The sequence below is a fragment of the Manis pentadactyla genome, chromosome 2, assembly GCF_030020395.1.
Source record: "Manis pentadactyla isolate mManPen7 chromosome 2, mManPen7.hap1, whole genome shotgun sequence".
NCBI classification, from domain to species: domain Eukaryota; kingdom Metazoa; phylum Chordata; class Mammalia; order Pholidota; family Manidae; genus Manis; species Manis pentadactyla.
This window is the reverse complement of record NC_080020.1, coordinates 234,913,348-234,925,659: the sequence shown is the minus strand read 5'-3', so window position 1 is coordinate 234,925,659 and position 12,312 is coordinate 234,913,348. Positions and strand designations below refer to the sequence as shown.

Genomic DNA, 12,312 nt, shown 5'->3' with positions numbered 1-12,312 from the left:
CAGTCACTCCCTGGTAAACTTACCTGGAAGCACATTTTTATCAGACACATTCCACCACAGCCAAAGTGAGGTGACGGCCCCACTCGATGTGGGGCGTGGGCTCTGGTCACGCACAGACTGGGGTGCTCCCTCACTGTCCAGAGCCCCCTGGCCATGCCAGGCACAGGCGGCGCCTGCAAGCCATACTCCTCAGCCCCACAGTGGGGCCGCTCACCCCAGGGCGCCCACCCCATGTCCAGCTCGGGAAGCAGAGGCCCCGAGGCCTCGGCCAGGCTGTAAGTGTGATCTTGGTCCCAGAGGCCACAGACTCTCACATCGGAGTGTGGCTGATGAGCGCTCAGGACCAGCCCCCAGCCCTGGACACGCACGGCAGCTTTCATGGCCGGAATGACTCGCAGGAATGTTCGAGTGTCGTACGCAAGGCCTGGCACACGGTGTCCTGGGCAGCACAGGAGAGCTTCCGGCCCAGTGAACACTCGAGGGCAGGACCCCAAGAGGGATCAAGCTTCCTCGGGAACCTGAAAATTCTGTAATAAAAATGACAGTGAAAAAGATTTAATTTTTGCTAAAAAATGCATGCTCGACCATTGTGGGTCTAAGAGAAAAATGAGGTAAGGACCTTCTCTAACACCCTGACTCATTCCTCATGGAAACCAAGTGTACTAGTCACCACACGGATGGGATGCACTTCAGTGTCTGCACAGTCAAGATTTGTGTCCGACTGTCTTCATGGCAAACGTTTCTACACGTCGCTGCCATTCAAGGGCTAGGGTGCAAAGAGCAGCAGAGGCAGAGACGGCGCCCGCAGCCTGGGAGGTCGGGAAGCCAGCCTCAGGGGGGGATTCGTGTAAGACGGGGAGTCGGCAAACTTTGATCCAGTTCACTGGGCTTCAGCACACAGAACGGAGCTCTGAGCAAAGCCAGGCCCTCGGAGTCAGTCCGGGGCCGAACTCAGGAGCCGGTGTACTGAGGTTCCCGAGGAGGAAGAGCTCCGTGTCCTGTTTTACAAGAAAGCGCTCTTTGGAAATAGGTGACTTCCTTCTTTCTGAAACGCAACATTTTCTGCATAACGGCTCCCACCTGGCTTGCGTGAGATGTGTACATGCCTGGGGGAACTTTTTGGAGGCACCCCTTTGGGAGCAGGAGCCACATCTGCAGGAGGACACGTCCGTCTCTAGACCCGGGGCTCAGATCTGCAGAGAAGAGGCTGGGCTGGGTTCAGCATCGCTGCGGCTGTGACGGTGCAACTGGCCGCTGCTTGGACGCCCCCGTCCCAAGGCAGGCTCGGGCCGCAGCAGAACGACCGCAGGAGGGAGAAGATGGGCGGGCCGCGGGGAGGGCCAGCCTCGTCCTCACGCACAAGGCAGAAAGCAGCAGCTGCCTCTGCCCAGCCCCGGCAGAGCTCTGAGGCTGCCACAGACGAGAATTATATGGGGTGGATTTTTCAACACCAAATTTCTGTTTTGTACATAAAACTTGAAGAAAAACATAATCTGCAAGCCTGTAACATTAACTTTAAAAATTCAATAAAATAGTTCATAATAAGAGACTGGAGAATAAGCCAAGTGATCAATTATGTTTAAATTACAAGACACTAGTATCAATCAATGATAAGATACGCTGATTCCAAGGGCAGTGGCGGCGGGTTAGACTCTTCCTTAGGCTCTCTGCATTTTCAAACGATCGCTCTGCACCTGGAAGAACCTGTCGCTGATCCAGGCATCTCGGGAGACAGAGGCAGTGGAGCGTCCTCTGGCCCTAGAGAAGCTCACAGCGATCTGACACTCCTTGATGCCAATAAAGGAGTGAGACACTCCCTGGCAGGTGAAGAGCTGGGGGGGAGGGCATCAGGACCTCGCAGAGCAGGAGTGGGGTGCCCAGCCATGGGGCGCTAGGTGCTGGGTGCCCAGGGGGCTCATGGCCAGACTGCGGGGGCACCATGTCCATGGCAGGGGTCCGCCAGGTGCTATAGGAAAGGCCCAAGCCTGAGCAGCCTGTCTTAGCAACAGGTCACTGCAGCCAGCACACTGAGGCCTGGGGGGAAGGTGGCCAGGGACGGCAGGCGGGCTCCATGGTGGTGAGGGCCAGGACAGGTGATTTTCACAGGCAGTAGAGGAGATGGGTACACAGGTGAGAGGCAGGAAAGGAAACCCCACCGGCTTCTTCTGGGGTCTTGGCCAGATGAATTCTGGGGCCACCGACTTTTATGGGGACAGGAGAGCCAGCCATGGGGTGGACTTCAGGAGTGGGTCCAAGGTGAGGATAGATATTTGCAAGGAAAGAATGGGCCCAAGTGGGCAGTGTGGGGTCCCCACAGGAGGAGGGTGGGTGAAGGGGCGGCAGAAAGTGAGGAGCAGGGGGAGGAGGACCGTGGTGCCAGAAGGGGGAGACACGGAGCTTCTGGAATGGGCACAGCCCTGACCTGCAGGACCTCGATGTCAGGCCCCTGCTCCGCATGTCACCCACCACCTCTTCCATCCCAGAACAAGCCTTGGGCAACCACGACCACGGGTGGGAGGAGGGGCCAGGCTGGGCGATTTCCCAGTCCCACAGCCATCAGGTGTCAGGGCGCCGAAGGCGGGGTCGCCCCATAGAGCCCCTGCCACCACCGCCGGCCACACACGCCTAGGACGCCCGCTGCGGCTCCAGGGTCGAGTGGGGGCAGCTGGCCGACTTCAGACGCGGAAATGGGGGCTGAGCTGGGAGGCAGTTGCGGGGTGAGCATGACGGGTCACGTGAGGGTCACACGGGTGCCCTGTTGGGAGCTCCCTGGGGCCCCGGGTCCTGGCAGCGCTCCTGTGCCCCAGCACGTGACATGGAGCTGGCCCTCATTCAGGGCCCCTGCAGAGGCGCCCCAGCTCCAGGGAGGGAGGCCCACCCTCCCCGCGGGTCCCAGGACCATCCACGGGCCTTTCCGTGACTTTGCTGTAAGGCATGGACGTGTTGGGGGTCAGGCCACCAGGCAGGAACCGGCAGAACAGCCTGGAGGGCTGGCTGTGTGCCTGAACGTGGCGGGCGCTGGAGGCCGCAGCCTGTCCCTCTCTGCGGGGCGATGCCTGGCCCACCTGGCCTCCGGTGGGACCGCTTCCCCCCTCACAGAAGGCGTCTTCCCGCGTGTCCTCACCTGGAGGGGGCTCTGGGGTCCCTCTGATCGGGGCACGGATACCACCCTGGGGCTCCACCTTGCCACCTGACTGCCTCCCACAGCCCCTGCCCACTGACGCTGCATTGTGAGAGGGCACGGGCGCTCAGCATGTAGGATTTCTTAAACATTTCAAGCATGAAGTAAATAAAACGGGAGTCCTGCCGCTGGGAACTGCTGATGGGTGTGAGTTTCCCCTTTTGTTAAAAGAACGACTTCACAGGCAGTAGAGGAGAGGGGTACACAGGTGAGGGGCATTGGTTCATGTGACTGAAGTACCCAGAATCGTGAGGTGGTTTGGGCGGCTGAGAGGTGCGCGGCCGAGCTGACCTTGCACGAGGTGAGGACTGCGCTGGGCCCCCTGCCTCCTCCTGTCCGCGGCAGGTCTGCCAGGAGCGCTGGCACCCACCTTGACACACGGAAACAGGCCGCACGGACGCCCAGCTCGGCCGTCTAAGCGCCCCCGGCCGCAGTCACCGCGCACCCAGCTGCGCTTGGTGGGGAGGTCAGGGCGACGGGGCCTGGGGCCAGGGGTGATTGGCTGTGGTGTCTCGTCCCGCAGGACAGACGGAGGAGCCGCGTGCGGCCAGCGCCCCGGAGCAGGGCCTGCTCCTGACGGACAAGGGCCCCCACGGAGCGGGGAGAAGGTACAGCCCGGGGAGGGCGCGGGGGGACACACCGCCTGCCCCCAGCACTGGCTGCGTCCTTGGGGGTCTCTGCCTACTCACCTATTTTAATTTCCAAGGTTACCTCCAAAATTGGCCCCATGTCTCCACAATACACGTCAGGGGAACTCACGTGGGCCACTTTCCAGGATCACGTGCAGGGAACTGAAAGGGCCAGTGCTGAGCCTCGGATCCTTCCCCAGCAGAACACAGAGCTGAGCACAGCGGCACAGCTCAGAGGCCCGGGGCAGGCAGGCGGGACCCCCTCGGGCGGGACACGGGCACCGAGCGCGGCCTCGACACGCAGCTCCCCATCCCCGGGGCCGGCAGCGCAGGGGTCAGTCTGCCACTGTTCTGTAATACTTAGGAAACAGCTTAATTTTAAATATGTAACCAACATCAGTATTTAGGACATCATGGTCTCATGGGGGGTAACAAACGAAACAAACATCAGGTTTGGGCCTTGCAAGCTTAATTTTTTGGAAGTTCACGAATACAAGTTCTCCATGCACAAAACATTGTGAGGCTGTCGCCACAGTCCATGTTTCTACGATTCCAGCCAGAAGAACCCCCTACTGTCCATGTGGGCTGTAAATTAATTTGTACTTATTTTCTGAAAACCTGACCAAAAGGAGAAAGAAAACAGTATTTGGCAAGGGCGTGCTTGTTTGGTGTGCCTGAGGCAGTACTCGGTTATCCACAGAGAACTGGGACTGGGCGCACAGCGTGGGTGCACGCCGCCACCCTCCCAGTGGGCCTGGCCCTGCAGGGTGCAGGGCCCCTTGGGAATCAGCGCTGGCATCCCAAAGGCGGCTATGGGGGCCACGTCTATGGGGCTCACTACATCAGAAAGATTTGTTTTTGGTAACTCTCAAATAATGCCTTGTGCCTGCTTAACCTATTTATTTATGTAGGAAATAACATTTCTGCCATACAAAGCTGTGTGCTAGATGCTGGGGACACAAGAGGAGTTGAAAGTGTCCCCGCCTGACTGGAAGTTCACATTCCCTCTGCAGAGGCAGGTACAGGAACAGGGCACTTAATTTGGGGATGGGAACGCTACAGGTCTTCAAAAAATATCACCACTGAGTAGCTGATAAAGAACCAGCTCTGAGTAAAAATTTTAATAATGAAGTATTTTTAACCTCACAACAAATGTAGTTGTTTTATAGCTGAAAAAGAAGACTTTCCTAAATAACCATGCCCAAGGTCAGTGCTGTGGCTAAACTAAGTCTCTGCCCCTCAGTGATGGCGGCACCGCCTCTGGGAAGCAGTAGGAACAGGGGTGCAGACGGGCCACGAGGACTGGAGCCCGAGCCCCAGGACCCGAGCCCCCTGGGCCCCTGTGTGAGCGCCCACCTGTCACTTTTTGGCACGGCACTCACATTTGGAGGTTGGGTCACACAGCTGCCCCTGCCCGGGGGGGGGCACGAAGGTGGGTAGCTGACCCACAGCTAAACCTCTCGGGAACCGGCTGGTGGGAACCGTGCAGCCCAGCTTACACCTGCCACATACCTGTGCCGAGACCTGGGCGAGCTGGCCTCTGTTAGGTGGCTGAGGATGGCGGGCAGCCAGCAGCAAAGGTGTCCCTGGAGGGCTGCTCGGGCTGCATGGGATATGCGCCCTGCGGCGAGACCCTCAGTCGTCATCAGCCTGTTGTGGGACCAGAACGCAGCCTGCGTGTGTGGGGTACGTGCTTTTTCCTTCTTGAGTGACCTTTGAGAATCTCGTGTTATTAGGTAATTTAGGAGCAGCATGGTGGTTAGATACTGAATTTACGACCAAAAGAACCGAGGGCAGATCCAGAACCCACCACTCCCTCACCCCGGAGTCTGAGCTTCGTCCTCATCAGAATGTAAATAATAACCGTGATTGGGTCGGGGTTTAGGACTCCCCATCCCTGAGGGAAAAATGGCATCCACCACGTTGAAAGATGTATGAAGTTGTTTCAGATACAGACAATACCTGACAGAGTCTACGGATCCTATGGAAATATCGTAAACAGCACCGCACTGAACGTGACTCATTTCCCGCTCAGTGTGTGTCTGTCTAAGGGCACTGACTTGTGTCAGTTCACTCCATCTCTCAAACTTGTGATCCAGGACAATCAATCACCATTTAATAGATAGATGGGGTGATGGTGAGACCTTACCTATCAGATTCCAGGCCCACTGCCAGCCACTGCCAGCCTGACCGCTGGCATCCACAAATATAACGTGTGTGTGTGCACACACGCATGCACACGCACACACCCACTTCAGCCTCCATTTCTTCAATCAAAATGCAACTTGGAAACAATGCATGAACATGGAAGAGCTCTGACTGAAGTGGGTGTGGGAAGCCCTGCAACGACATGCGGACACACACAGAGCACATTTGTATGTATGCACATTAGCTTATTTCCAATGTGCATGTTGCATGCATGGCCTTCACACCTCAGTGTTGCCTCCGTCACTCGCTAGCCATCACCCTGGTGTTATGTAGCTTTCAGTGACTCGACTCCCACCTGAAACGCACATGCTCGTGTGGCACACCTCCTGAGGCCCTGAGGAGGAAAGGGAGGTGGCAGGAATGTGCGTGAGCGCCTAGAGAGGCACCTGCCACACTGCTCCACCCAGTGAGCACTTAGATTCATGGTTGTTAACAAAGTACAAATGGTCCCTTGGTCACAGCCAGCAGAGCCACCGAAAGCACAGTCAGATCGTTTTCCCCAGGGCACCAGCGTGGACCACAGATCCGAGCGCTGGGGTGGGGTGGGGGCGTCCCTGCCGACTCCCAGTTCTACCTGGACCTGGATGGTTCCAAGCTTAGGATCAGAGTTGGGTCCCAGGCTGGGTTCTGGTGCCTCAGTGATGTGCCCAGGGGATGGCTGTCTGGCTGCCACGGCCACCTGTGTCCTGTCCCTCCCTGGGCCCTGCATTGCCAGTGGTGGGGACCAGCAGGCCACCAGCCCAGGAGGAGGCCTGCATGTCAGACTTCCCAGGTGCACTCTCTACCTGTGGCTTCCAGTCTCCCCTCAAACAGCTCTGCTACCGTGTTCTACTGTGCGGGGAGTGGAGTCTCTGGTTGGAGTGGGAAGAGCAGGTTTCCAGCCGGGTCGGCCTCGGCACATTGTGGCTCTGGGACCTCAGCAGGGCTGCGGGCTCTCAGGGCCTCGGCTCACCCGACAAAACCCAAACGAAGCCTCACTGAATCTGGGGGACAAGGTTTATCTTTCGCAGTTGCTAGAACTGTAGGAGTTCAGACAGGGAAGCACCAAGGGCATGTGGCAGCCACAGTGGCTATTCTTTCCATCATCCGCATTGATGGGTGCTCTGTGTTTGCATCCTGGCCCTTTGCTGAGGCCTGCCACCCCACCCACAGGGCTGTGGAAGCCCCATCCCTGACCACCCACAGTGTCTGCTACCCGGTAGGCACTCAGTGAACGTCTGCCTAATTTATAGTAATTAACGATGAAAATACCAACCATGAAAAGAATTGAGCTTGGATCTCCTCTTTGTGATGCAGAAACCTCCACCGAAGGGAAGTAATTTCTTCATCACATTCCAAACTCCCTGAGCCCACGAGCGGAGCGATCTCCCGGGCGGAGATCATGGAAGCATCCGTGCAGACAATGACAAGAGCTTCCCCAAGACGCAAGGGATCCCAGCTGCTGACTGGTGAGCCCCAGGGTGTCGGCTGTCAGGCGTTTGGGGATGGCAGGGAGGGGTGGCTGCTCATTCACAGGACAGAGAGGTGGTTCTGTAAATGTGGTCAGCCTGGTGATGTTCTATTTTTGAGAGTCTGGGAAATGACAGCTTCTCTACTGTGCAAGCTGCATTTGGAGAACTGGCTCTGCAATCTAAGTGTCCGGCTGTACCATGTGAAATGGTCTCGTTTATCCATGGCCTTCCCGCCGACCTGGGGAAGACCTGGGCAGCCTGCCAGGAGCAAGGACCACAGGCCCAGCATCCCACTGGGCAGCCTTTGCCTCAGGGACTCAGGAGGCCTTGGAGAGGTGCCAGGGTGCCCATCTCTGAGAGGGGATGCTGACCTGGTCTTGCACTCAGGCTATCGGCAGAAGAAAGGGAACCCAAGGGGTCAGTTGCATTAGATCAAAGCACTTAAGGGCGTCAGATACCGAGAAGGTGTCCACAGCCAGCACAAGGCACATTCGGAACCCTGCTGCAGGGAACCGGGAAACGGCGCTCCTGTTTTAACTGCTCCAGACGTTTTCAGTGTGATGTTCTGAGCTTCTTGGCCTCTGAGTCCTTCCCCCTAACTAGCTGTAGACTAGTTTACTGCTAATTTGCTCAGTCTTTAGAATAAGACAGACTCAGCTAAATGAAGATTATCCAGAATTCTCAGACACTAAGCTTGACAGTTAAATTTAATGGACTGTGTGGCAACCAAAGATTCCTTTGAAATAGTTTTGTTTCCAAGGACGGCTGGTGCAAGCCCTGTCTGCGTGTAAGCCTCCCCAGGAGGGGTGTTGCAGGCTACAGGGGTGCACTGGCCATTGCCAGCCTTCGGATGTGGGTGCTTAGGGAGGTCAGGCTGATGGGTGTGGCCCAGGCTGTGACGTGTGATTGAGGAAACATAATTTAAGCCATTTTCTATTATTTCTGTTGTCAACATAGCCAATCTAGGAGATTCAGAATGTGCGAGTGCCCAGGCGAAAACAATTCCCTACCAGTAAACGATTCCCTACCAGTTCAGCCCCGAGCAGTCTCCACAGCTGAGCGTTGGTGCCCCTCCCGCTGTCTGAGCATCCGTTTCATGCACCCGTGTGGCTGTGAGCGCTCGGTTCTTCTGATCTGTTACCCTTGTGCTGGGGCCCCTCCTGTCCTCACCTGTTTCAGGAGCACCTGAGCTCCGCTGGCCGGAGGATGGGTGATGCCTGGGCGGTTTAGCCATCACACAGTCATTCAGGATTGCCCAGTGAGCGTCCATTACGATGAGGCTGGTTTTGTTTCTCTCCAACTTGCAAACGGAATGCGTTCCTTCAGTGTCTATCTCAGCCTCGCTGGGTCTAGTTGGTCAGTTTTATGCCGTTACCCCTTTTGATCACGCAAACCATCTGGGAGAAGTGGCCGATGAGTCCTTCTACTGACAGATAAGAAAGCTGTCCTTGCTTTCATTTGCTGAATAAATGGGAACAGGACTGGCAAAAACTAAGAGACTGTTTTCAGGTGGCCTAATCTAGAAGGCTGTGCAGGAAGGAAAACTAAACTTAGTATGAAGGAAGAAAGCGGGCACATGAACCTCACAGACTGACCGAGGCAGGTCGTTGGGGCGATGACACTAGGGAGCCTCTGGGGCAAACGATGCCAGGGGCGCCCCGGGTGAGAGTGCTGACGGCTCTGGCATGGCCGAACTCGGCGGCTCAGCGTTCCCAGAGCCACTTTCTGAAAGATCACAAAGCAAAGATAAATGTAAAAAACCCACATTCCCAGGAATAAGGGAGCTGAAGGGGAATCATGAGAGAACAAGTGATTTAATGGGGTGGCCAACGTGTGGCTCAGATGCTGGAGCCACACCTGAGACAACACGAGGAGATTCGCCTTATCGGTAGATTTGTTATCACGAGCAGAGTGTTTACACTCCGATATTTTTCCCTCAGATGTTTTATCAGAAGACCTACTGAACTCAGTGGCAAGTATGTCCGGATGCCTGCCGCACAGGCTGCCCCCAAAATGCCCAGACACTTGCCTGGCGAACAAACACAGGCTGATCACGGGGGCTTGCAACAACAGGTACTGTCTTGGTTTCCTTCTCTTCTCGTGTGGGTTGGATTCAGACTCGATCAGATGCCACCGGGAAGGACAGTGACCAGCAGGGCGTGCTTCTGCCTCTGGGCTCCCCATTCCCCTCCTTCATGTCACGGCGCCCCCACCGGGGCACAGACGCTCGCCCATGGCCACCTGGGGCTGCCCGGTTCCGCCTGCCACACGGCCTCCTCGTGGTCGGCACTTCTCAGGCAAGGGGTGGGGACAGAGGTGGAGATGAGCAATCGAAGGTGATGACAGGGGCTGTGAGGAAAGCGCCGCAGAGCCGTGCTGGAAGGGGCCGGGCTGGAGCCCTGGGGCGGCGTTCTGGGAAGGCTTCACTCCAGGAAGGATGGCAGTCCGGGGGCACGGGTCCCTCCAGGCCACGGAGGGCAGGTCAGGCTCACAAACTGCAGGTGGGCCGCCTGGGGCATGAACATAGCCGCCGGGGCTGGGAGGAAGGCCCAGGGAAACCACCAGGGGGAGGTTGTCAGGTGCCCTGGCAGGGCTGGGAGGCTTTGAACACCTCCACGCAGACATGAGCTGCTGGGGAATATGGATTGCATGTCAAGGTGCTAACACATCTGGGAGGCAGGAGGTTCAGTCTGTGGGGGTCCAGCTTAGATACTGGCAGCACCTTCCTTCTTATTACAAAAAACGTTCCAAGTTGAAGAACAGACTGTAGGGTCACTCCAGTCGTGGACTAACACAAAACACAGAAGGAACAGCACAGTGAGCCACCAGTGGAGGTGGTGCCCGCGGGCGGAGGGAGAGCGCCTGGGCACAGCAGGACATGGCCGGGTGTCTGCTGTAGCCTGAGGTCTGGGCAGGTTTCGAGGAGCTGATGGTGTGAACCAGCTGGCACAGGGCAGGCGGGGGATCCTGAATGGTACGTTCCCTTCTGTGCTCTGCCAAGGCCCACCTGCCCCCTGAGCCCCGTCCCTCCCCTGGAGCTCCTGGCCTCCAGCTCTGCCTCCCTGGGGAGGGCCTCAGGGCACCCACCCCAGCTGTTGGTGGCCTGTCTTTGCTGCCTCCCACCCCCATGGTCCACCCTCTTTCTCCATCAGCCCCCAGCCCCATGGCCACTCTCTGGCCATCTCCTGCCTACCTGGTGCCCCCTCCCAGTGACCAGCACCTTTCCAAAGCTCTGCTGGTGACTCTGGCATCCGGGAGCCCTTGTGACCCACAGGTGCGACCCCTTCAGCCCCCCACCCCTGGGTCTGTTGTGTCCAGGTGGCTGTGTGCCCTGTGGACACGCCCCTCCGTGGCTCCTCCCCAGGTGCACACACTACTGGTCTGCTCCCGGGGCCTGAAGTCCCTATAAGCTCCAGAGGTGTGGTGTGGTACCTGCCGCACACCTACCCTTGTTTTCATACCTGGGGTCAAATGAGGGAAGGTACTCGGCTCTGCATTTCTGCCGGGTTCAAAGGCGTCTTGTATTTTGATTATGATGGGAATGCTTGTCATCGTGGAAAGCTAGGGTTTCTGTTTGAGATTCACCAGTGATCAAAATTCTTCACAAGGTTTGGAAAACTAAATCTTGGACTCATTGATTGTTGCCACCATTTTGTGCCTCCTAGTTTTTCCTGAAATGTAGCCATGCTTTTTCTTTCTTTTGGGTTTATTTCAAGGTCATTGTCTTTCTTCTAGACTCTAACTTGGATGCATGGTGAGGTTTTCTGCTGTCTTTTTATTATGTTGGTTTTTACCTGTGATGGCTACTCTGCAACATTATACGCCTAAGTAATGCCTGGGTGTTGGCTATGGCTACACCTTTAAGCCAAATGTTATTTGGAATTGAACTCTTACAATTCTATAAATCTAAAAACCTCACTCTTTTCTACTCTTTTATTGCACAGGTGTGACAGATGAGAGACACATGTAGGATGCAGCTTCGAAAGTGGGCTTTCCCTTTGAGGTTTTCCTAGTTGCCTGAGATATATCACTTAGCAGTATTTGATGACAGAGGGCCAAAGGACTTTACAACCTCATTTGGACTTCTGTGTATTTTATGACCAGTGCTACAGGCTCTGCTTTGAGGAAGCCAGCATTGCACCCCGGTTGTTCCTTAGGCCTCGACCTACACTGGCGCTCAGGCCCTCCCATGAGCCCGTGTCTTTGTCAGAGTGTGTGCCTGCTTGCTGCATTTGTCCCTGTAAAAAAGTGTTGGCTTCCTAAATATGAAGTTTGTGTGTGCTAATCATTATGCTCTTTTATCCCCTTCTCCCTCCCTCCCCACCCACCCTCTCCTTTGGTAACCACTAGTCCCTTCTTGGAGTCTCTGGGTCTGCTGCTGTTTTGATCCTTCAGTTTTGCTTCATTGTTATACTCCACAAATGAGGGAAATCATTTGGTACTTTCTTTCTCCGCCTGGCTTATTTCACTGAGCATAATACCCTCTAGCTCCATCCATGTTGTTGCAAATGGTAGGATTTGTTTTCTTCTTATGGCTGAATAATATTCCACTGTGTATATGTACCACATCTTCTTTATCTATTCACCTACTGATGGACACTTAGGTTGCTTCCATATCTTGGCTACTATAAATAGTGCTGTGATAAACATAGGGGTGCATATGTCTTTCTGAATCAGGGATATTGTTTTCTTCCTAGGTAATTCCTAGGAGTGGAATTACTGGGTCAAACAGTATTTCTAGTTTTTTGAGGAACCGCAATATTACTTTCCACAATGGTTGAACTAATTTACATTCCCACCAGCAGTGTAGGAGTATTCCCCTTTCTCCACATCCTTGCCAGCA

General features: G+C 55.6%; 1 protein-coding gene across 1 annotated transcript in view; it reads left to right on the top strand.

The window, feature by feature from the left end:
• Positions 1-12,312, top strand: part of TPO (thyroid peroxidase) — a 53,947-nt gene that overhangs the window by 2,234 nt on the left and 39,401 nt on the right. The window contains exons 2-4 of the mRNA XM_057497559.1: positions 3,705-3,969; positions 7,315-7,466; positions 9,410-9,542. Coding sequence (XP_057353542.1) covers positions 3,705-3,969; positions 7,315-7,466; positions 9,410-9,542 — 550 coding nt within the window. The remainder of the gene's footprint in view (positions 1-3,704; positions 3,970-7,314; positions 7,467-9,409; positions 9,543-12,312) is intronic.